The sequence below is a fragment of the Nymphaea colorata genome, chromosome 10 (assembly GCF_008831285.2).
Source record: "Nymphaea colorata isolate Beijing-Zhang1983 chromosome 10, ASM883128v2, whole genome shotgun sequence".
NCBI lineage: Eukaryota > Viridiplantae > Streptophyta > Magnoliopsida > Nymphaeales > Nymphaeaceae > Nymphaea > Nymphaea colorata.
The window spans coordinates 7,298,741-7,324,622 of NC_045147.1; the positions used below are offsets into that span (position 1 = coordinate 7,298,741).

At 41.4% G+C, this 25,882-nt stretch overlaps 2 protein-coding genes across 4 annotated transcripts in view; one reads left to right on the top strand and one right to left on the bottom strand.

Annotated features, from left to right (window-relative positions):
- The window catches only part of LOC116262992 (mediator of RNA polymerase II transcription subunit 23), a 134,875-nt gene extending 117,183 nt beyond the window's left edge, over positions 1-17,692 (top strand). For 2 of the 3 annotated variants that reach the window (XM_031642550.2, XM_050079825.1), the window contains 3 exons: positions 9,181-9,362; positions 16,908-17,011; positions 17,132-17,692. In XM_031642550.2, the coding sequence (XP_031498410.1) occupies positions 9,181-9,362; positions 16,908-17,011; positions 17,132-17,330 (485 nt within the window). In that variant the 3' untranslated portion in view covers positions 17,331-17,692. The remainder of the gene's footprint in view (positions 1-9,180; positions 9,363-16,907; positions 17,012-17,131) is intronic. The other variant, XR_004174549.2, reaches the window with a different exon arrangement.
- Positions 4,301-25,882, bottom strand: part of LOC116262331 (TPR repeat-containing thioredoxin TDX) — a 65,260-nt gene continuing 43,678 nt past the window's right edge. Inside the window, exon 10 of the mRNA XM_050079827.1 lies at positions 4,301-4,359. Within this exon, the coding sequence (XP_049935784.1) occupies positions 4,316-4,359 (44 nt within the window). The 3' untranslated portion in view covers positions 4,301-4,315. The remainder of the gene's footprint in view (positions 4,360-25,882) is intronic.

A 25,882-nucleotide genomic window follows, 5' to 3' on the forward strand; every position in this document is an offset into this window, starting at 1 on the left:
ACTCTGACTAGGCTCAGGCACAGAAGGACTCCGGCGGCTAGAAGGAGGACGACTCCGGACAAGCCGCCTCTCAGGATGAAGATCCCAACAAAAATCAACAGAATGTCCTGATTTGTTGCAATGGCTACACCGCCGAACAGGACGCTGTCCAATCCCAGAAGCACGACTAACAAAGGCTGAAGGAGAACTCCCCTGACTGGTGTCAATATGCATCACCTGTGGACGTTGTTCCTCAGATTCCACACGGGCATACACCTCTTCAATTCCGGGGACCTCGTCACAATTGAGAATTTGGCTCCTAATGGATTCAAATTCATCGCGTAAGCCTCCGAGGAAAAGAAACGTCCGATCCATCCATTCTTTGTCCCAGTACAAGGCATGATCAGACCCACAGTGCCAGTCATCATTCACATGGTAGTCAAGTTCCTCCCACTTAGTCTTTAGGGCTGCAAAGAAAGCGGCTACAGACACCCTGTTTAAGAGAGTATATGCTACGTTTGATTTGGTACGTACGCAATACTCTCTTCTTACGGCCATACATCCGTGCAAGCACAGTCCACATGTCGTAGGCAGTCGATTTACGCAAGATCAAAGGCTGAATATCGGCAGAAACAGAACTAATAATCCATACTTTAACCTGACTATCTTCCAACGTCCAAGTAGCCCATCGCGGATCAGTTTTTGAAGGTGCAGGCTTCTCCCCAGTAATGTAGGGCAGGCGACCACGACTGGTTATCCCAATTTCTAGGGCAGCCGACCAAGAGAGATAGTTATCCTTGTTCAGCCGGATGGAGGTGACTTGAACAGGCAAGATCTCGCTATTGGTATTGCTGCTCGAGTCTAGGGCATCATCGATCTTGAGGGACATCTCTTCGGCCATCACAATCACCAAGGAGAAAGAATACCCAGCACCAGAGACGACAAACAAGAGGCAGTGGCGCTGGACGGCGGCGGTGCGGGATAGAGCGACGGCGGTGGGCAACGGCGGCGCTGGACAGCGGCAACGCAGCAGAGAACAACCGCGCAGGACGATGGCGGCGGCGCAGCTGGCAGCGCTGGACGGCGGCGGCGCAGCAGAGGCAGAGAAAAAAAAACGGCGGAAACAGCAGCGGCAAAAAAATGGCGGAAACACGACTATCACACCAACGATCTCTCACGCGTTGGCTCTGATACCATGTAGAAACACACACCAAGATGGAGAGGAAGAGAAGGAACACACAATATACGTGGAAAACCTCAAAGAGAGGTGAAAAACCACGGAGAAGCTCTAACCTAGGTGCACAACCGCAACCCTAGGAGAGAGAAAATGTTATTCCACTTAATCAACAATTACACCATAAGTGGGATTAAATAAGAGGGAAAAAACGCCTAGGGTATCGAGCCACTCTCGGTACCCGTGCCCATGGGACAGGGTCTGGATCCAGACCCGGTTCCCTACACATGATATGTTAACAATTATCATTACTCATTCACAAGATGACTGGCTAGCACATGAGGTTAATACACCCTACGAGTGCACTTACACCTTCCAATGCCTCCACACGAGGTCTATACATACAGTAACAGTCATTGCTAGCCGTCATACAGTACGGGTACAACTACCCTCTATTTCATCCATTTGCATTGTTGCCCATGGCAATGCATATGCAACAACGTACACATTCATATCAATCATCACATCAATCCTCACATCAATCACGTCAATCACCTCTTTGAAAAACTTAGTCAATCCACAGAGAGTAGTCTTGATCTGCGGTTGGCTCGTAGCTGTCCTATGCAGTTATCATTCTATAATGCTTTCTAATGCACAATTGGGGTCGAGGAGATACTCGACTCGATAACCCGCTTCATCTGTCCTAAACAGATATCAATTCTAGCATGCACATGCCAATGCGTAACATTTTCAAAACAAATGGCTAATAATCTTTCTAACCCATTCATATCATATAGGCAACATACATATACTCATTCACAAAGCAGTCAATCAATTAACATCACAATCCTAGGATCCTTTGATCCTAGGAGCACACAATCACACATTTGCCCCAGGCAGGGATTTGCCTGGAATGTCGCCATATCTGTGGCGCGCTCACAAAACTCCTCGAGCTTCGAACTCAAGGTCGACGGGACGTGCCCGGGGTACCTGCAAACATAAACAAATGATAAGATTCCTACTAGATACCTAAACAATTCAAACAAATACAAAACAAAATCCTTGAGGCACGTGTCATCGCCTCAAGAGGGTGTCGACGGGTAGTGTCGACCTACAAGCCCTCTAATAGGCCACTTCCCAACTTCTAGCTGTGCCAACAAAAGTCAAAACTCAAAGCCATCAATCCATCTATCACAAACGCCTTTCTCCAAACTTTCTTTTTCTTAATCAAGGCGTCAACCCCAAAGGCACAACCAACTTATGTACGCTTTCCCTGTTTAACTCCAAGACGCACCCGTTCACCAGAACGTGTGCTACACGCTCACCAAAACCGTCCTAAATCTTCCCCACAGCCATACAAACGCTACCATGCTTCCCTATTACTTCGAAAATCAACTCATCATGCTTAAAAGATCAACAAACACATGAATCATCACTTCTCCATCATAACCCCACATTTTCCCCAAAAGTAAAATCGCTTGCATGCTTCCCTAACTATCAATTCTACCTTCTAGCATGCTCAAACAATAATTATACGCGTTCCAAAGAAAAATATATCATAAAATAGGTCCAATTTCGCATTTCTCACCCCAATTTGAAAGTCTAAACTGTTGTAATCCTCCCGGCAGCCACCTCAAGCATACAGTCGATCCCCAAATGGCAGAAATCGTGCCAAGCCGCCACCACCAACGCCTTCTATTCACTGATACAAAGAGAATGATGCACCCTCAAACTGCAATTCCAATCCAGCAGCCACTACTAAAGAGAACAAGCAAGAACGTGCTCAAGAGGAGTTCGGCTAAAATATTGGTTCGATTGGGGGAGGCTGAGAACTGAGAAAGGGCACGAGAATGAGCAAGGAGAAAACGTCGACAGAGATGAGAGACAGACAAAGGGGTAGGGGTCGGACGGTGAGGGAAGGGTCTGCGTGGGAAGGAGGAGGAGAAGAAAGAAGAGGAAGGAGGAGCAGGCGAGGGAGAAAGGAGGAGGCGAGAGAAGAAGGGAAGAGAGCTCGGGCAAGGAAGAGAGGGACAGCGTGTGGGAGGAGAGAGAGCGTTGTAGAGAGGGAGGGATGCGCAGGAAAGGAGGGGAAAAACAGGCAGAGAGGGCGAGAGAGGGAGCTTACCCGCGAGCTGTCGCCGTCGCCGTCACCGCTGTCGTCACCGTCGCCTTCTTCCGCTTCGCTGAGTTTCGGTCGTGGGTGAGGGAGAGACGAAGAGGGGAAACGAGGGAGAAGAAGGAGACAAGGAAGGGGAGACGGGCTGCGGCGTCGGGGCTCCTAACGCGCATGGAGCTCGGGTCCGGGTCTGGACCCTGACCCGACCCGTCCTGCAAAAAGGCCGAGCGTTACAGTGGGACTATGGTTATGAACAAAGCAACACACCCGAACACCCGAGGAGTAAGAGGCCAAGGGTTATGGGTGGGACTGAGCACAGAGTAAGGAGTACGGCCATTCAACACACGAGTGGGCATACGGTTGATGAGGTGGGCACTAGTGAGGAGTGCATCGCCCCAGTAGCGCTTAGGAACGTGCCTGTGGAACATAATAGCTCGGGTGACATCTAATAAATGGCGATTTTTACGTTCGGCCATGCCATTTTGAGGAGGAGTATAACTACAGGACGTCTCATGAACAATACCCTTGCCCCGCAGGAAGTCATCCAGGGATTGGGAGACATACTCCCTGGCATTATCAGTACGGAAAGTCTGAACAGAGGTCTGAAATTGATTCTCGACAAAGGAAACAAAATTTTTGACAACGACAGGAACCTCACTACGTTCTTTCAACAAGTACACGAACGTACAACGGGAGTAGTCATCAATCAGAGTCATAAAGTAATGGAAACCACGACAAGTGGGTACACTCCCGAAGGACTCCAAACATCAGAGTGAACCAAGGCAAAAGGACGAGTGGTTTTATTGATAGAAATAGGGTACGAAGCCCTAACATGCTTAGCAAGCTGACACACTTCACATGTGAAGGAGTCCATGGAAACAGAAGTAAACAACCTAGGAAACAACTTCTTAATCAACTGGAATGGGAGATGTCCAAGGCACTCGTGCCATCTCATAATGCTAGACCTGTCCTCCATGCCCGTCAACTGTCTGCTAGTGGCTGAAATGAGAGCAGAGGCAACCTGTACGGGCAGTCTGTAGAGGCCATCAATAACCGAACCAATCCCAATCTTCTTCCCCGTCACCAAGTCCTGCAGGGTACAATGATCAGTAGAGAAAATTAGATTACAATTGAGCTCTTTGGTGATACTACTGACAGATAACAAATTCACAGGAATATTGGGAAGATGAAGAGCATTATGCAGAAGATATTTATTTAATAAGGACAAACTCCCTTTTCCAGCCACAGAGATCGAGGACCCATCAGCCATAGATACTCGTTGCTGCCCTGAAGACAATTTGTACTCTTCAAACATCTTAGGGTTCCCTGTCATATGATGAGTAGCTCCACTGTCCACTACCCAATCACCAAGTAAGGAATTACCTTGATCACTTGTGGCAACAAGAGCTTGGGCTAACTGAACTCCCTCAGACGTGGAGGCTTCCTCCTTAGTAGTAGATAACCGGCTGATGTAAGCTTGTAATTCCTTGATTTGGTCAGAGGAAAGCTTCGGTTTTTCAACACTAGGAGAGCTAGTATCAGGCACAGGAGGACCCCGCCTACCAGAGGGAGGACGACACAGGTGAACCTCTTCTCAGGATGAAGATCCCAACAAAAATCAAAGAGTGTCCCAACTTGTTACAATGACTGCATCGCCCAATAGTACGCTGCCCAGTCCCTGGCACGGCTAACAAAAGCAGAGGGTGAACTACCATGATTAGAGTCAATATGCATCACTTGACGACGTTGTTCCTTAGATTCCACCCGGGCTTACACCTCCTCAATTCCAGGGGTCTCATCACAATTGAGAATTTGACTCCTAATGGATTTAAATTCATCACGCAAACCTCCCAGAAAAATAAAAGTGCGGTCCATCCATTCTTTCTGCCAGTACAGCTCATGATCAGAACCACAATTCCAGTCATCATTCACATGATAATCCAGTTCCTGATTCCTCCCATTTAGTCTTCAGGGCTGCATAGAAGGATGCCACAGACAAGTCACCCTGTTTAAGAGAATAGATGCTGTGTTTAATCCGGTATGTACCCAGGACTCTCTTTTTACGGCCATACATCCTCGCAAGCACAGTCCACATGTCATATGAGGTCAACTTTCGCAAAATAAGGGGCTGAATATCAGCAGAAACAGAACTAATAATCCAAACCTTAACTTGACTATCTTCCAACGCCCAAGTCGCCCATCCAGGATCAGTTTTACTAGGTGCAGGTTTCTCCCTAGTGATATAGGGCAGACGACCGCGACTAGTGATCCCAATTTCAAGCACAGCAGACCAAGAGAGATAATTGTCTTTGTTCAGCCGAATAGAGGTGACTTGAACAGGCACATTTTCGCTCTTGGTATTGCTGTCTGTGTCAAAGGTAACATCGGCCTTGGAGGTCATCTCTTCAGCCATAACGTCCACAAAAGAAATCCAACAGTCAGAGAATACCAGAAAAGCACAAGACGAGGACGGGCAGCGGTAGAACAGAGAGCTGCGTCAGCGGGAAAAAGGCCAGGCGACGATGGCAGTCTATGCGACGGCGGTCCTGGCGACGGAGGTCTAGGCGACAGGGGTCCAGGCGGCGGCTGTCCTGGCGACGACGGGGGCGCACGCCAGGCGACGTCGGCGGGCGGCGTCGTGCTGCGACGGCGGGCAGCGTCGGCGGCGGGCTGAGACGGCAGGCGGCGTCTGCGAGGATTTAGGGTTCAGACTTAGGGTTCCAAGAAAACCCTAAATCACAAACGAACAAAGAAGCCAAACAACACGATTTTGGCTCTAATACCATGTAGAAACACGCAGCGAAAGAAGAGAAAGAAAAGCCACACAAGATTTACGTGGAAAACCTCAGAAAGAGGTGAAAAACCACGGGGAAGCTCTAACCTAAGGGCAAAACCGCAACCCTAGGAGAGAGAAAACTTCATTTACTTAATCAACAATTACAATAAGTGATTAGAATTAAAAGAGGGAGGCCTAGGGAATCGAGCCCGTCCTCGGTTCCCGTGCCCATGGGTACTGGGTCCATATCCGGACCCGGTTCCCTATAACACTGTATTCTAACAACTTCCATACTTTGTTTAGTAGTATGATAGTATCTATAAATTTTGGATCATGATTTATGAATATGTTATTTTGTTTGTAATTTTTTGGTATATATATATGTCTGTGAATATGTTGTTCTGTTTGTAATTTTTTGACATATATATGTGTGTGTGTGTGTACGGCCGTACCCTCGCACCCAAGTTTTTTGAAAACGGTCCATACCCATACCCGCACCCGTACTCGTACATGTACCCATGTGACATAGTTTGACGCCTAGCACTGCAACCTCTAACTAATTTTGCCAATCTAATCTACCTTATTCTCAGACAAGAAAAGTGGCAGTCATACACCAAGAGTAAAGGTGCGAGATCTATATTCCTCACAACAATAGCCCAGCAACTCTCACAAAGGAAATAAAACCATGCTCCAAAGCACAAAAACTGTATTATAAATAATTGGGAAAGTTTCTCATGCAAGATGAAAGCATAACCAAATTTTGTAATTGGACCCAATTAGAATTTTTAGTATTTGTAAAATGGATCCAGATCTGCAGTCCATCCCTTTCTCTATATAAGGGGACGTTGGATCATTTTGTAGACAATCAAGAAGTTGAAAGAAATGAAGTGTGTTGTTAGTTTTCTTCTGTTCTCCTTGTTCAATTGATCATTTGCTTGAGTTGCTTGAGTTTTAGTTAGTTTAAGTTTAGTTTTAGTTTAGTTGTGAGTGCAGTTGGATTAAGATTCTTTAATCTTGATTCTTATTGCATTAATTGGTATCAGAGCAAGGCTTTTACGAACATGAAAGACCAAGTTCAGAAAACCTTGATGCTGACCGTAGCAAGGCAGGAATCTGATTTATCTTTCATTAGACAGGATCTTGCTGTTGTAACCAGGAAGATAGCCGAGATCAGAGGAATGCTCTGTTCTATTTTGCAGAACACACAAGATCTTAATGGACATCCTCTCGCGTTGGGTCAACAGTTGTCTTCTTCAACCCATGAGCAGACAACTCCGCCACTTCACTATCGGACAGCGGTGAACCCAGCCATGGTTGAGGATGAGCGTCCGGAGGAGTGATTGAGGCTGGCCGCTGCATCGCCGTCAGGTAAAGGATCCAGGAGCTCATTCGGCAGCAGGGGAACAACTTCTGTTTCGTCCGCCTCTTGTGCAGAAAGGCAAGGGATTTCCCCGATTGAGGCTTCCCCACCAATGGGTCTACCGTCCATTGGTGGGCAGGGAGTGGTGGATGCCGTCACCGTTGAGGGAGCTAGAGAATCTGATGCCCCGCCTCCCGCTGGTGGAGGCGGTAGGCCAGCCACTAGCAACAAGGGAACTTTGCCACCCACGAGTGCCCCATTCTTCAGTTCTTGAACGAGAGCAGGTGATTGCAGCTCTTCTCGAGCTGCCGACAAGGAGCCCCAGCGTCTGGAGGAGAAGCGTTCACCGGCGTGCACGATTCCAGCTGGGAAAGACGTCAGAATTGTCGCCTGCAGCAAAGGAATGGCCCCTTCTCCACCTGTCGCTTGTGGGCAAGGCCTGAACACGTTGCAGGGGAGCGCCCATGGATTTGCCGCCCACCGGCGAACTGGAGGCGACAGGTAGCCGCCTTCCGCCAGTTCTCCCACTCAGACAAGACGGGGCGGCGGCGGAGGGTGCCGCACTTCCGCCCTCTAGTTTGCCCCTTCCGCCTCTATTTGAGGCGGAAAGGGGGAACCTTGAGCGGCGCCCCAAGCTACCGCTCGTGGGTTTGGACCAGTCCCTTTTGGGACCGGTTCAAGCCGAACCGGGTTTTGAGCCCGATTCGGTTCCGTTTCGCCCGATTCACGGGTATGAGGGTCCAAATCTGGGTCCAAACAAGCTGTTTCCATCATTTGATATTGGATCTGATTTGGGGATGCCCATAGATCATATCCAAGATTGCGTTTCTTCTCCAAAGCCACCACCTGGATGGATCATTATCAGAAGATAATCAATAGACCACTGCTTTAGCTTATGCAGGCGAGCGGTGGGACCTTTTGTTCAGAAGATCCAAACCTTGTCTAAACTCTCTAAGGTGAAGAATCATTTTGGCAGAATGAAAGATTTAAACTCGTCGAGGGCTACTCTTCTCCAACTAGGGGAGTCTGATGCAAGATGAAAGCATAACCAAATTTTGTAATTGGACCCAATTAGAATTTTTAGTATTTGTAAAATGGATCCAGATCCGCAGTCCATCCCTTTCTCTATATAAGGGGACGTTGGATCATTTTGTAGACAGTCAAGAAGTTGAAAGAAATGAAGTGTGTTGTTAGTTTTCTTCTGTTCTTCTTGTTCGATTGATCATTTGCTTGAGTTGCTTGAGTTTTAGTTAGTTTAAGTTTAGTTTTAGTTTAGTTGTGAGTGCAGTTGGATTAAGATTCTTTAATCTTGATTCTTATTGCATTAGTTTCCAAGAAGCATAGGTTTACAAGAGAGCAAAGAGCTCTTATTTATAGGCAAAAAACTAGCTGTTGGATTCCTAACAGCTAGAAAACTAGCCATTGGAGATACCAACAGCTCAAACAGCTCCTTCAGCTGAAAAAAAATACAGAAAATAAGGAAACAAAAATGCAAAGAATATAAGAAAAAGGAAAAATAAAGATACTAAAAAACCTAACTACAAAAGCTATCTAGAAGTGTGATCCTAGACTAAAAATCCTAAATGACGCAGCCGTAAATCAGAGTTAAAATAAATAATTATAGTGACATTTTGAAAATGTAATTGTATTGTTGCACAAAGAATAAAATTGTCTTGTCATATCCCGAAACATTTAGTTATGATTGCCTTTTTTTCTATATGGATAATGGTTTGTGGTCTTTCTTAAGATCCTACCTGTATTTTATGTATGTTCAGGTAATACAGTTGCTCTGCTGCATGCATTCTTTAGCAACCTTCCACAAGAGTGGCTTGAAGGCACACAAACAGTCATTAAGCAACTCAGACCTGTCAATTCTGTTGCTTTGCTACGGATAGCATTCCGTATAATGGGTCCATTGCTTCCACGCCTTGCTTCTACACGCTCACTTTTCTTGAAGGTAGGTCTCTTGGTGAAATCTTAGCGATCATGGTTAACTGTCTTTTGAAGCTTGCATCACCGGTAACCTTGTTGATGCGACAACCTACAATATACTTTCTGCTTTGAAAATTCCTGATCAATTGAAACTGTGCCTCTACCTTGTTTGTGTCTACATGATCAGAGGGAGGGGCATCTAAATTTTTTCCTTTCCTGGTTTAACCTGATGTCATGAAAATACGTGGCTTAGCTCCTGTGGTAACCACAAATTTATCCCTTAGACTGAAAGCTTTGAGAATTCTTTCTTTCTAGCAAGCTTGATTGAGTTGGTCATTTGCTATGGACTCCCTGAATTTGCAAATTGGGGCTTCAAGATCTATTGTAATTGATCCTGCATTGCATTGAATCAGCAGTCAAATTTCCTTCTTTTGTCTGGGTTGATGATGTTTTCTGGAATGATGAGTGGCATGCCAACTAGTACGTTTCGTTATGTAGTGTAGGAAATTGTAAGATCATCTCAATTAAAATGTGGCAGCATCATTGGGCTTTACTGGAAGATGAATATGAGCAAAAGATTTACCTTGAGCAGACTCTAGTTACCCATTTTCAGCATTCTTGCAAAACATGCAAAAGAAATCAGTAGAAATACGTAAACTTAATAACAAATGAACAGCAGAAGATTATGCTGTGCAAAAATATTGTGATGTCACTTTCATACCCATACCTACACAAATACACACATATACATATTAGAATTTCTTACAATATCTTCTAGTTGCCACCATGGAAATCTGTGTTGGTGAGATTGTCTTGGTATTTTTTATCTGCTTTATTTATTGTCTTTAGACACACACACACACACACACACACACTCTCTGTCACACCCCAATCCTTTTGACCTTCAAAATTTTTTTTTGTTTCTAAACATAACACATTGAGCTGCGACGACACAACAATTTCAAAAGAGATAAGCCAAGCAATTCAAAACAATAGAGCAAGCTTTCCATTATATAAGAATTTCAGTTCATTTGTACATATAACAAAAATGCCCCAAAATCACAGCATTGATGCCGAACAAAAAACGAAGCATCAATAAAACCCAAATAAGGTGCGCCGACACTACAAATGACCCAAAACCTTCCCAGTAGGACGTGAGTGAAGTCATTTGCTCAACCTGCTGCACCTGGTCCACCAAAACCTGAAAAACGAGACAACAGAAGGTTTAGCTTTCGCAGTATGGCAACAAGCCAGGAAAATTCCAAACCCTCTTAGGTAGGGCTCAAATATGAGAACAATCACAATTATAAAAACAATCTATCATCATGTCGTGTTAGGTCATAACCACATCATTTGCCAAGAAGGCCCCTAACATAGACTACGACATATAAAGGCCACTCGATGGCCACAGTAACATGTTTTCAATTCACATGCAAGGCACGAATAAACATATCATTTCATTCATATCATTCACATGCACACTCGCATTCTTCTCATTTACTTTAACTACGAAACAATTTACTATCATGTTGTGGTAGGGCACACAGTCACATAACTTATCAAGGAGCCCTCACCTATACCACAAGATGCAAAGGCCACACACAAAGGCCACAGTAACACATTCAATAACCACATGCAATTCAGAAATAACGCATCGTTCTCATTCACACTTCATTCATACTCACATCATTCACATACATTTCATTTCTATGCTTTCATTTTCATTAACTTCAGTGAATTGACAGTTCCTGTGGGTGCAAACACAGGCACGTGCACATCGCGGGCGGCCTACAGCCGAGAGACAACCCCCGTGGTGGCCCAAACAGTATGGATCCATTCACCCGCTATAGCGGTAGAGCACTCATCCATAGATGTGTGAATTCCAATGAGAGATACTCAGCCTTCTCTAGGACACCCAGGTTGGGAAGGCGGGAGCCAACGCTCCAAGCATAACATACAACAGTACCCTGGGGCCTTGCACCGCCTGCGCTCCGAACAGGCGAGACTAGTGGTGAAAGCGGGACGTCTCCCAAACACATTGCCACAACCCACTGGTCTCTCATATCTTATTCTTTCATTATTATTATTATAATTGCACATTCACAAAATGACTGGCTAGCTCATGAGGTTGGTTCACTTCACGAGTGCACCCACACCTCCAATTGCCTCCACACGAGGTCTACACATAACATTAACCGTCATAGCTAGCCGTCATACAATTCGGGTACAACTACCCTTCAATTTCCATCAATTGCATTATTGCCCACGGCAATACATATGCAACAAATCACAACATTCACATCTTATCAAACACATCAATCAGATCTTTCAAAACTTGGCCAAATCCCAGAGAGTAGTCTCGATCCGTGATGGCTCGTAGCTGTCCTATGCAATTATCATTCTATGATGCCCTCTAATGCACAATTGGGGTCGAGGAGACACTCGACTCGATACTCCACCTCATCTGCCCTAAGCAATTATCAATTCTAGCATGCACATGCAAATGCGTAACAGTTTTCAAAACAAGCTTCTAATAGCTTTCCAAAACAAAACTTGTCAATGACAAATCATTCACAATCACACACATTAGTCACACCTTTCAAAACTTAGCCAAACCACGGAGAGTAGTCTCGATCTGTGATTGACACGTATCTGTCATAGGCAATTATCATTCTAGGATGCTTTCTAATGCATAATTGGGGTCGAGAAGATACTCGACTCGATACCCCACCTCATCTGTTCTAAACAGTTATCAATTCTACCATGCACATACAAATACGTAACATTTTCAAAACATGCTTCTAATAGGTTTTCAAAACAAATCATATCAATTGCATGCATACATACATTCATTCACAAAACAATCCATCAATCACATCACAATCCTAGGATCCCATAATCCTAGGAACACACATTCACACATTTGCCCCAGGTAGGGATTTGCTTGGAATGCCGTAATACCTGTCTCACGCCCACAACACTCTTCAAAATGCCTCGAGCTTCTAATCTGTTCGCTCAAGGTCTACGGGACGTACCCGGTGTACCTGCAGACATACACAAGTAGTAAATTGTCTACTAGCTTAGTTTCGCAAAGCATGCAAATACAAAACAAAACCATTGAGGCATGTCATCGCCTCAAAAGGGTGTCGACCGGTAGTGTCGAACCCCAAGGCCCTCCGATAGGTCACTTTCCAACTTCTTGACGTCGCCACCAAACGTGAGAACTCAAGGCTTCGATCAATCTATCACTAACACACTTCTTATTAGCTTTATTTAGTCAAGGCATCAACCCACTAGTACATCCAACTTACATATTCTTTTCCCAAATAACGCCAAGATACACCCGTACACAAAAGCATGCGCCACGTGCTCACTAAGACTGTTCTAAAACTTCTCACCCACATCAAAATCTCTATCATGTTTCCAAATAGCTTCGAAAATTAACACCTCAAGCTTAAAAGATCACTATAGGCATGAATCATCGCTTGTCCAACATAATCCTAAACTTTCCCCAAAAAGCAACATCGCTAATATGCATTCCAAATCATCAAATCAAGAGTCTAGCATGCTCAAATAATAATTATACGTGTTCCAACAGAAAATACACAACAAAATATGCTCAATTACGCCTTGCTCACCCCAATTTTAGACTCAAAACTGTTGCAATGATATTGACAACCACCTCAAGTGTTCGATCAAGTGCCACCGCCAAAGATTGCTGGCTGCCTTCACCACTAACGCCCTCACTTCACTGGTATGAAGGGAAAAAGTGTCCCCAAGCTGCGATTCCAAACCCAACGACCACCAAAAATAATCAAAAACAGCAATAAAGAGGTTAAAAGAGGACCTTCCGCAGTGAAGAGCTGGTTCGGTTGAGGATGAGAGACACTCAAAGTGAAGGAAAACTGGTGGGAAAGAGAGAGTGTGCAAAAGGGAGAGTGCCTGACTGAGGGGCTGCCGATAGAGGGGAGACTGACATGGAGAGGTTTCGGGCAAATGGGAAAGACAGGCAGAGGGGAGGGAAATCGAGCGGGGGCAATGGGAGAGATGGTGAGGAGGAGACGGATGAGACGAGGAGGGAGCTCTAGAAGAGAGGGAGAGAGAGAAAACGTGTGGCAGATGGTGCTGACGAAGAAGGGAGAGGCTGCGTAGGAGGGAGGAGGAGAAGAAGGACGAGGAAGGAGGAAGAGGCGGAGAGAGATCAGAGGCTTACCAATGTCGCCGCCGCCGTCCGCGTCGCCACTCAGCACCACCTCCGTCTTCTTCTTCTTCTCTGCTGGCACGAGTGGCAACCAGGAGAAAGACGAGGGAAAGGCGAGGGAGAAGAGCCCTCGCGTCGGGCTCCTTCACGCCATGGATTTCGGGTTTGGGTCTGGACCCGCTCCAACCCAACCTGAAATAAAACGAGCGTTACACATGCTGACTGACATTGAGATAGAGGCTGAAGGGTCTATGAAGATGTATTGTGATAACAAGTCTACAACCAATCTAGCTAACAATCCGGTGTTACATGACCGAACCAAGCACATTGAGATCGACTGTCACTTCATCAGAGAAAGAATTGATGCCAAAGAGTTGATACTACCCTACATGAAGTCTGAATAACAAACTGCTGATATTCTGACTAAGCCTTACATGTAACTCCATTTGTGAGAAATGTGTCCAACCTGGGCATGTTTGATATGTATGCCCAACTTGAGGGGGAGTGTTGAATGTTTTCAGTATTCGGGTTTGGGTCTGGACCCGATCCAGTGAGCTCTGGTTTGGGGACTACTTATTATCATTGTAAACCCTATTCGAGTGTTAATGAAGTTTTAAGAGAGAGAGAGTCTGGCGGCTAGTGGGCACCAGACCTCCTCACCCGTGGTTTTTCTCCCTTTCGTTGAGGGTTTTCCACGTTACATCCATGTTTGATCTTTATTTCTTATGTTTCTACTGTTTCAACAGCTACTTTTGTCAAGGACTGTTTCACACATTAAAATAGTACTTATTGTTTGGCCGTTTGAGGTAATTCTTGTTTGGCCTTTTGAGGTTATTCTTATCCCATGAATGAAAAAGCTTTCATATTCCTCTCCCAAACTCATGGCTACGAATTATGGTCAATGGGGAAAAACCATAGAGCATTTCATTGATGGTTAGGTTGGGGACTTGTGGATGGAACAAAAAGGGATGTTGCTCATATATACTTCCAATTTCCTACAAGAAGACTGTAAAGTTTTCTAGAGGACTTTCTGAAATATTAGAAAGTGGACAAGGGCCTACTTATTGTTTTCTTATATTTTAGTGGACTGAAATTGTAAATATGTAGTCAACACCCTAATCTCTTTTAATATGAGATTAGGTTACGTGAATGCAATCTAAAAGTTTCATCTCTCTCTCTCTCTCTCTCTCTCTCTCTCTCTCTCTCTCTCTCACGTCCCTTTCTTCCTCCAATATTGAACCAGAGCAACGGACCTTGGGCTATGCGATCTAGGGTTTTATGCCTAGGGTTCCCTCCTTATCTCATTTCTCTTCTTTTCCTCCAAATGGGGGTTTCACGCCTAGGGTTCCTGCTGTTTACAAAACAAGCAAGATGATTGTTTGGTGGAAAGGGGCTAATGACGTTTAACATGTAGAAACGTGATCAGCACCCCTGTGTTGTTGTTGCCGTGTGTTAAAGAGTGTTTCTGCAATATTAGAAAGTTGAATAGTAGTTCTTTAAATATTTTCTTATATTTAGTGGACTGATTTTGTAATTGTTATGTTGCCAACCCTAATCTCTTTTAATATGAGAATAGGGTCACGTGAATAAGCAAGAAAGTGTTTTCCTCTCTCTCTCTCTCTCTCTCTCTCTCTCTCTCTCTCTCTCTCTCTCGTCCCCTTCTTCCTCCAATATTCAACATGGTATCAGAGCTTTAGACCTAGGGCTGTGTGATCTAGGGTTTCACGCCTAGGGTTCCCTTCTCATCTCATCTCTCATCTCTTCCGCCAAACTAGGGTTTCACACCTAGGGTTCTTGTTGTTTACAAAACAAGCAAGTTGATTGGTTGGTTGGATAGGGGCTAATCACGTTTTTAACATGTGAAAACGTGATTAGCACCCTTGTGTTGTTGCTGTTGTCGTGAAGTTGGTGAAAGCTGCTGCCGTTGAAGCTTATCACGTAGCTGAAATGGTGAATCAGATTAGACCTTGCTGCAAAATCAAATCTAACTCAAGTGCAGCCGTGGAAGATGTTCAGGCCAAAGAATGTCGGATCTGCTAGGGCAGTCTGATTTGTTTAGCCGTGTGGTGCCTGGTGGATTCTCACAGGCAAAGGTATGTCCTGTGGGCAGGTTCAGTCTTTTTCCTGCATCGTTGAAGTGAGACAAGTTTGAAATTGTATGGAGTTGGCAGATTTCTGTTTTCTCTCTGCATCGTTGAAGTGAGACAGGTTTTCTCTACTGTCAAACTTGTGCTTGTTTGCTACCTATTATCGACATCTGAAAGTGCTGCCTGCTATCCACGTCTGAAAACAGTCCGCCAATTTGTTTTGTGTTTGTGTTCAACCTGATCCTTAAGTGGATCTCGTGGAGGTTATTGTTGCTGTAATCAGATTTTTATGTTGACTGTGTGGGGCAGAGTCAATCTACTGCTTGTGGATATAATTTGATGTGAGGAGCAGAATGATCTACAGATCATGGATATGAAGTCTATAGATTTATATATGTTTTGATGTTTTGTTTGATTTTATGTGTTTATCTGTTGCTGCCACTTTTGTTTGGTTGAATTTTATTTCTATCGGCTATTTCGACTGCCTGTTTTGTTTGGTTGCTGTCACTTTTGATTAAAAGTTTTATGAATCTATCAGCTATTTCTTCCAATTCTCTTCATCAACCAAAAAAAAAAAATGATGCTGCCAATCAGCCAAGCTTATGCACAAGCCTAAATGAAGAGTGATCACCTGATTGTGATCGGTTTTCTCACTTTTCTGTAATAGCTAATTGCTTATTGTTTTATTCTTTGAATTTTCTGTTCATTATATATTTTTTGTTTTGCATCTTTTTATTATTTTGTTTGTAGACTTTTTTATGGGATTACACTGATGAACTATTAATGTTTTCTTTTTTCATTTTATCATTTTTGAGGATTTAAAAATTTGCTGTACCCACAATTTTCAAAATCACCGTACTCGAATCCATACCGTACCCGCAACCATGTAGCTGAACGGACGCATATATGCATAAATGATATAGAGATGGGAGAAAGAGGCTAACTGGTTAGTCGTAGACTTGGTAACGCATTTTGAACTAGCTAACGCTATTTGTCTCTGACTCTCTTATGTATGCATGTGTCACTGTTATTTGGACCAAGTCAGCATGATGTTGCATGGTGACAGCAGGATTTTGCATATGCTAGTGCTTATTCCAATGTTGGTCCTGACACAAAATTTCTACTTTCAAGTGACGGAACTTTCATTTTTCAAGGAATGCAGCACCCAACTAATAATGGAATCCATTCTTCAAACTTACAATGTGTGTGTTTATATTTATTTATGCTGCCACTTGTGGACTTTCACTTATTTTCCTTGTCCTTGTTTTTGATGATTTCACAGACATTGGCACTGTTATTTAATGTCATGGCTGATGTATTTGGGAGGAATTCTCAGCCAACTTCCCTGATAGAAGTGAAAGACATTTCAGATATTATTGATTTTCTGTAAGTTCTTTTTCCTTTATGCATTTTTCTGTATTTTTTGTATCCAAGTTTCTTTTTTTGTAAATGGTTGTGTATATTTCACTGATTAAACTTAAACCCTCTTTTGTTTCTTATTTGCAGCCACCATGCTGTCTTATATGAAGGGCAAGGACCTGTACAAGGGGATAGTAAGCCAAAACCCGACACATTGATCCTATGTGGGAAAATGGTTGAGCTCTTGCGACCAGATTTGCAGCATCTGTTTTGCCACTTGAGGCCTGACCCAAAGATCTCTATCTATGCAGCCACTCATCCTAAGTTTGTGCAGAGCACAGCATAGCTCTCTCCTCTATTATTGTTATATAAGCATCTCATCATTCCCATGTACATGAAACTGTGGTGCATAATGCATGCTTCAAAATCTGGATTACTCTACGTTTTTGTACTTATTAGCCATCTAGGACTTGTGTAAATCATGAAGCCTCCAGATATGGTTTTTTGCTTTTATTTTGAACTAGTGTACTGGTAAGCAGATAAGTAACCATTGCAGGTTTATGGAACGTGAAGGGTGCTGTTGCATATTTGCCACTGGTTGGACAGGAAGAAGTTGCTCCTCGAACCTGACAATGCTGTCAGCTTTTATTTGAGTACAGTGTTAGCTTCATTTCTCTAGTTAAATCCATCTTCTGTTTTCTACTACTAGCGATGATCGGTATTTGATACGTCCATTCTAGTTACTCATTGAAGCTGCACTGGATGTTACACGGACTTGTGCAACAGGTTGTTGCACCTGCTTGACGTGTCGTTGGTGCAGGTATCAGTGTCGCAAAAAAGTCAGTTTGCTGGGTGCTGTCAGCCTCAAAAGGGCAGTCTCATCCAACAGCGTGTGCAGTTGATGCCAATGATCGCTAGCTCAGTGCATTGCGTAGCCGGTAGTTTAACTGCGAGGTCTAAACTGATGACTGTCAGCTCAGGCGGCAGCTCTATCTCCCAGATTGTGTCCATACGTTCTACTTTATACATTGGCAGGAAGTATGCGACCACTATATGGAATGTGTTTTTCTGCTGATAGCTCACAGTAGTTGGTGCATATGTTCATTTTTGTGTGTTTCCTCCTCACTAGAACAGACAATAAAATGCCTCAATGATGGAGAAATAGACTGTCATCTAAAGATGGCCTAAGTATTGGTGTGGTCGCATCATCGAAAGATGCCAACTGAAGCTTCACATCACTGAGTTTTTTTTTTAGTGTGTGTAAAGAGGTGCTAACGTGGATAGCCTCACTATTAGATGAGAGGTTAAAACTATTCCTTTTTCTCTGCCTCTGGGGTTCAAGGCTGCTTCGAAAGAACAGTTGGGAGTGCAGCACATCCATCCTTTGTAGTTCAAAGGAGCAGCACCCACAAAAATCAAACTGACGACTAGTTTTTCAGTAGGCCACCAGCACGCTACACCCTTTGGAAATAGCTCCGGTAATGAAAGTGGTGTGAAGTTAGGGACTGATCAGTTTTAAAAGTTGTTTCCTACTTATTTAGTGACACTAACAAAAAGCAAAATTCAGTGAGATCCTAAACATAGGTGAGCGCATGCAGTCAAGCATGTCTTCACCCAACTTAACCTAGTACCACATGCACAGAGAGAACAAGAAAGATAATCCAATGAATTGACAGAATACCACTTAATAATTTGTTGATGGCTGGTAAAGCACGACCCTAGCCTAGTGCTAACCAGAACAGCATGACTTTTGAAGTTTAAACTACAAATCATGGTTAACATTCTGGCCCCTTAGATGCTATACTTCTGCTCTTAAGTTATCCTAGATATTGGGAAAAGCAGCCATATACTTAAGCAATGTGTGGTGCATACTTCAAAGACTGTTAGAACTTAAACCAACCAGCAGACACACGGACTTGATCAGATCTTGTCTGTCAAAGGAATTGACCAAATATACTGAAAATCGATCAACGAAGTCCAAAATCTCCTAAACAACCCACACCACAATCAAACTAAGAACTAAACATGACATGCACTATGCAGAAAAAGAGAAAATTGAATTATCACATGACTGACTCAACAAGACCAAAATGAATCTAGAACATATAATAATTTTCATAACCCTTTTTTTTGGCACAATTTTCTTGTTCATTGCAGAAATAAAGATTAAGTCTTTAAATCTAAATCATACCTTGAGTAGTGTCCATAGAAAACAAGCCAAAAAACTAACAAAATTCTATTTTAGGTAAGCCTTTTAGGGTCTATACAAAGACACCAAGACTCGACCAACAAAACATCCACAATGTCCCATACTTGATGCAATGTTAGATTTTCAATGCTAGTCCATCATAAAACTGAGGAAGTCAGTTTTGAAGCCTCATGTCAAGGGCTACATGTGAAAATAGGGGGGAGGGAGGGCTAGATTTCTATGAGTATGACAGTCTCCAACATTGAGTATAGCATGATTAAGCAAAATAGGCATCCAATTATATCAAAACAAATCAAAGTGGAGATTCATGGCTAGCACCCACGAATATTAAAAAGAGGTATGATTTATTATAATAAAAAAGAGAGATGCAAAACCCTTTCAGGTCTTTGGGAATAATGAAAGAATGTAGCTGTCCCATGTATCTACTCAAATATAGGGGCAGATTCATGAAACATTGTGTTACAATACCTAATAATTTTCCTTAATATTTGGGGGAGATACATGGAACAATAACATATTGTTATTGTTGTCAAACGTCTGCTTGCGGTTATAGAAACACACCCGCAGTCCATTGACTATTAAATATGTTCATTATGATGAGCATCAATAGAAAACTCTATGGCCACAATACACAAGTAGAGCACAACAAACTTTCACTAAGTAGCCACATAAATCAAGGGTAACCTAGAGATATTTTACATTGCTATTTTAATAGTAGGGTGACAACACCAGCATTGGTTGAAGTGGGAGACTGGCCCCTCTAGGCACTTGGATTGAGGAACCAAAAGGTACTTCATTTTTGAAACAGCAAAATAACCTAATCTATGGGCCCTTGTGCCGCCTAATACCCCTGGGTAATCTAATAGAGGAGTGTGCAACACCTTATCCATTAGATTCAGCTCTTACTAACATATGCCATTATTTGAAGGATGGTCAGTGTTCCTTTTCTTGCATCTTCCTTCAGGATTTGCCATTACAGAACATATTCTAGTAATTCCCATTGAATCCAACCTTGGGCACAATTCACAAATTAATTTAATTACTTGGCAATCAAACCCAAGAGAGATAGGGTGTGTCAACATAAAACACACATAAAGGTTACCATTTCAAATTCATCATTCATTCATATGGATTTTATTTTAGATTAACTGTAAGGTTATCATAAGGTTATTGAGGAATCTGATGGGTATTGTTAGATACATACCATCTAGGTCAATGTTGATAAAACTTATCACTATCCTCCTAATAGCAGCATCTTCCAAACTTGACCAAGAATCTATCTGGTTGGATGACTAGTTTAAGACTATATATATATATATATATATATATATATATATATATATATATATATATATATATATATATCTTTTATGAAGTAAAATTAAAATGTTAAGAAAAACTTCCACATCTTGTAGGCAAATCATGTTAAGCATAAACAGATGCAAACTCCTTTAGAAACATTGATAATTTCAGAACATGGCAAAAAAAAAAGGCATGAATCATGCTAAATCATCATACACTTTGAAAGTCAGAGCTTCTCTAGAAGGAACCTTTTGGCCTCACCTTGACAATGATACTGAGATCATTTGTCAAAACTAGTAACAATTCATATCTGAATAAAAAACTCATGTGTTGACCACGGTTAAAAAGGAAAGCAATTAGAAGTTAAGTTTCCAGTCTTCAATCCCTTCAAATGCACAAATGAAAATTCCCATGGTCATTCAGCTTACTTATATGCATCACAATTATTCCATAGATAACCATGCACTATTCTTTTCCACAGCCTTAACTAGCGGCTTCTATAAAGATTGTGCAATCAAACTAGCCAAAAACACTACAAAATATAAGCCTATACGAGGTGACAAATTTCATGCTACTGGTGATTGTTACCGCCACTGTAATTGCTGCTGTAAAAACCATCTCTACAGGCCTGTGGCAATGATTTTGTGATCACTGCCGTAGATGTTCATAGCAAATCACTGTTATAGGTATCTATACCAATTTCATATATGTTTTACATAAAAACCTGCACTATATGAATGTCAATTGAGTTTGACAATACGACAAACAAAAAATAGCCAAACAATTTGCAAGATGAATATTGCACCAAAATTTCTCACTTAAAGAACTTTACATAATTATGAATAACAATACCTCGACAAAGTAAGAGCAGCATAAGTGAAAATGAATGCAAGGAGAACAATGTTAAAAATCAAAATGAAGAAATAATTAAAGGGACATAAATTTTTAAAGTGGTTCAGCCAATGGGCCTACGTCCACTGCTCTATGTTTTCTTGCTTGCCTTCCTTTGGTGAAGAGGCTCATTTATATAAAGGAGTTACATAAGGGGTCTCTAGTCCCCAAGAAACATGACTTTTCATCTTTCAACATACATGACTTTTCATCTTTCAACAGACATGACTTTTCGTCTCTCAAAAGACATGTCTTTTCATCTCCTAAGAGACATGACTTTTCATCTCCCAACAGACATGACTTTTCATCCCTCAAGAGACATGACTTTTTATCTCCCAAGTAATTCACTTTGAGAGCCTTCTTGGTATTTCTGTTAACATCCTCCCGCAAGCTCAATGCTCTAACAATGAGATTGAACTTATTAATTATTTGATAATGGTGTTGCTTACTAAGTGGCTTAGTTAAAATATCAGCAACCTGATCTTTGGAAGAGATGTATTGAATTTTCAAATCTCTTTTAGCCAATTTTTCTCGAACAAAATGAAGGTCAATCTCTATGTGTTTTTTGTGGCTATGATACACAGGATGAGCTGAAGATAGGCTGCACCGATGTTGTCGCACTATAATATGGGAGGCTATGATTAAACAACACAAAGGTCTTTTAATAAAAATTATAACCACATGATTTCAGAAGTAGTATTGGCAATAGATCGATACTCAGCCTCAGTGCTACGAGAGACAACTGGCTACTTTTTAGCACTCCATGAAACTGGATTAGATCCAATAAACACTGCATATCCACTTGCAGACCGTCTATCATCAAGACATCCTGCTCAATCTGCATCACTGTAAGCATTAATATTAAGAATTAAACTAAGTCTAATAACATGACCATAATCAATAGTGTGTTTAAAATATCTTAGGATTCTCTTTACGACATCCTAATGGACATCAGTAGGATGATGCATGTATTGACAAACCTTGTTTACAGCATAAGAGATGTCTGGACGAGTCATAGTAGAGTATTGAAGAGCGCCAACAATGCTGCGATAAAGAGTTGGATCATAAAAAATTGATCCAGTTTGAGCAGATAAAGCAGGGGAGCATACCATGGGAGTTGAAACTCTCTTAGTTCTAAGCATATTTGTTCTTTTGAGAAGCTCGAATACGTATTTTCTTTGAGACAATATTAGCTTATTGTCAATTCTTTTTGCTTCTATGCCCAAAAAGAAATGAAGTTCACCCAGATCTTTAATGGCAAACTCATTTTTGAATTGACAAATAATTTTATGAATATATTCAGGGGAGCTTTCTGTTATGATCATGTCATCCACGTATACCAAAACATATAGAAGTAATTCTCTTTTTCTCAAAATAAAAAAGATGAATCTGTTTGAGCCTTTTTAAAACCAAAATTTTGGAGGAATAGACTAAGACGGACAAACCATGCCCTAGGAGTCTGTTTTAAATCATATAAAGCATGTTCAAGCTTGCATACATGATTTAGAAAAGAACGATTTTGAAATCCTGGTGGTTGAACCATATAAACTTCTTCTGAAATAGATCCATATAGGAATGCATTTTGAATATCGAGCTGATGTATTTTTCATTTTTGACTAATAGAAATAGTCAATATTATCTGAATTTTAGTAGACTTCACAACAGGGCTGAAAGTTTCAGTATAGTCAATTCATTCTTTTTTACTATACCCCTTGGCGACGAGTTTAGCCTTGTATCTTTCCAATGATCAATCTGCCTTTCGCTTGATTTTGAACACTCATTTACATCCTACAATGTGTTTGGCTTCTTTCTTTGGAACAAGTTTGCAAGTATTGTTTCAAATAAGAGCATCATATTCTTCTTGCATGGCCTTCCTCCAATTTTCATCTTCATCTGCTTCCTTGAAACTTTAGGGTTCTTTGTCTTCAAGAAGAGTGGAGACAAAAGCTTTTGGAATAGAGTATTTGCTAGAAAAATATGTATGGAACTCATTGTATTTAGGATTATGTTTGAAGGTTCCCACTTGAGGTCTAGTAGTCATAAGATGAACTCGTTCTTGATTTGGTTCATTTTCATTGGATTGGGTTGGCTCCTCATTTCCAAGAGTTTCAGGTTGAGATTCACTATTTGTTTCAGACTGAAGTAAGGGTTCCTCTGATGTTGTGGAGGTACTACTTGATGGTATTGTAGGGTTTGAGAACTGATATTCATGAGGAGAGGTTAAAATGATAGTTTGGTTTTAACTTTCTATATATTGAGTTTTAGTTCCTTGAATATCAATAAAAGGAAATTTTTTTTCATTAAATTGAAAATGCCTCGAAATATAGATTACTAGTTCGTACACCCAAACAATAATATCTTTTATGTTGAAGAGCATAGCCCAAGAAAACACATCTTTCAGATCGGTAATCTAATTTATTTTTTTGATAAGCTCTTAAACAATGAAAGCATTCACATCCAAAGATTTTGATGAAGCCATAATCAGGTTTTTCTTTGAACAATTTTTTCAAAGAAGAAGCAAAATCAAGAATCTTGGTTGGCATTCGGTTAATTAAATAAAAGCATTGGACCAAAAGTTCTTGGGAATATTACTTTCTACCATTAGAGATAAATTTGTTTCAACAATATGTTTATGTCTCCTTTTAGCTGCTCCATTTTGTTCAGGGGTATGAGGACAAGAGATTCTATGTTCAATCCCATTATCGACAAGATATGATTGAAGCCCTTGAAATTCTCCTCCCCAATCTGAGTGAAAAATATTTTATCTTGTATCCAGTGAGATTTTCAAAAAGTGCCTTAAAAGCTTTGAAAACATGGTTAACGTCTGATTTTTTTTTATCAAATAAATCCAAGTATATCTTGAAAAGACATCCATAAAAATCACATAGTACTTAAAGTTATTCACACTCTCCACTAGAGCTAGACCTCATACATCAGAATAAATGAGTTCAAGCGGGCGTTTGACCTTATTTGAAATAGCATTAAATGGAAGTTTATGACTCTTAGCTTTTTTACAAGCATCACACAAATAATTCAAACAATCATCATAATAAGACAAATCACACTTGTTTAAAACCTTCTTAACAATGGAAAATGAAGGGTGACCAAGTCTTTTGTGTCTACCCAATAATCTGTCTTTCTTCAAGTTGTGCTTCCTTTTTTCTGCTACTAAGGTCTATCTTATATAACCCATCGCTGCTAGTTCCTTGATGAAGAATTTTTCTCGTTCCCTGCTGCTTAACATAGTACATATTAAGATGAAACTCAAAATAGACTCAATTATCCTTAAAAAAACGTTGTACGGATAACAAGTTTCTTGCTATTTTGGGCACATGAAGGAGATCATTTAAAACTAAATTTTGAGATGTCTTTGAAGAGCCAATATGAAAAATTCTCAAACCTGATCCATCTTCGATTTTTACTACATCTCCACCTTTGTATTTGACATAAATGGACAAGTTATTGATATCATTGGTGATGTGATGAGTCGCACCGGAGTCAGGATACCAATTGTCATCTCTCATGTCTTGATTCAAAGCACTAGAAGAAACTGCATGATATGCTTGAGGAGACGTTGTCTTTTTTTCTTTAAGCAAGTTAGTATATGACCAACAAAACTTTGCAATATGACCAACTTTTCTACATATTTGGCACACAAGACTATCACATTTGTATTGCTCACTTTTTCGGACTCCTCCTCTAGATTGGTAGTTATTTCTATCACGACCTTTGTAGTTGGTTTGCTTTAATTTGGCTTCTTGTATGAGAAGAAGCCCATGAAGTTTATTCAAAAAGACAGGGTCCTTTCGAGTTTCCATACTGACTTTAAAAGCAAGATATTCACTTGGCAATTCTCTTAGAATTTGAAGAACAAGATCATCTTCATCAACAGGTTTGGATGCAATGGCTAATTGATGAACAATAGCTTTTGCTTTGTTTATATAAACATCCATAGAACTAGACCCCTTTTTCAAATTTTGAAACTTTGATTTTAACTGCATTATTCGAACTCTGGATTGAGCAGCATATGACTGCCTAAGAGCACTCCAAACCTCTAGAGAGGTTTTTCAACCAATAATTTGGATATGTATTGCTTTAGATAGAGAGGACTTAATCAAACTCAAGAGTAAATGATCATTTCTCAGCCATTCAATATATTCTGAACTAATTTCAGTTGTTCCACATCTAAACATTGACGGAGCAGGTTTGCTTCCATCAATATATCTCATAATCTCAAATGAGATCAAGATTGAAGTGAATTGAGATTCCCAAATAAGATAATTTTCAGCATTTAACTTGATGGTGAAGAAATGATGTAAATTACTTGGGTACTAAAGAGGAGAAGCAAGAAAATTCATACCCGTATCAGAGTTGACTCCTGTATTTGATGATGCTTCTTGATTTGCCATGAAAATGAAAACGGTAACACAAGATGTAATCCTTAGGATCTAGCAGCAGCACTAACAAGGGCCAGTGGCTCTGATACCATGTTAAAA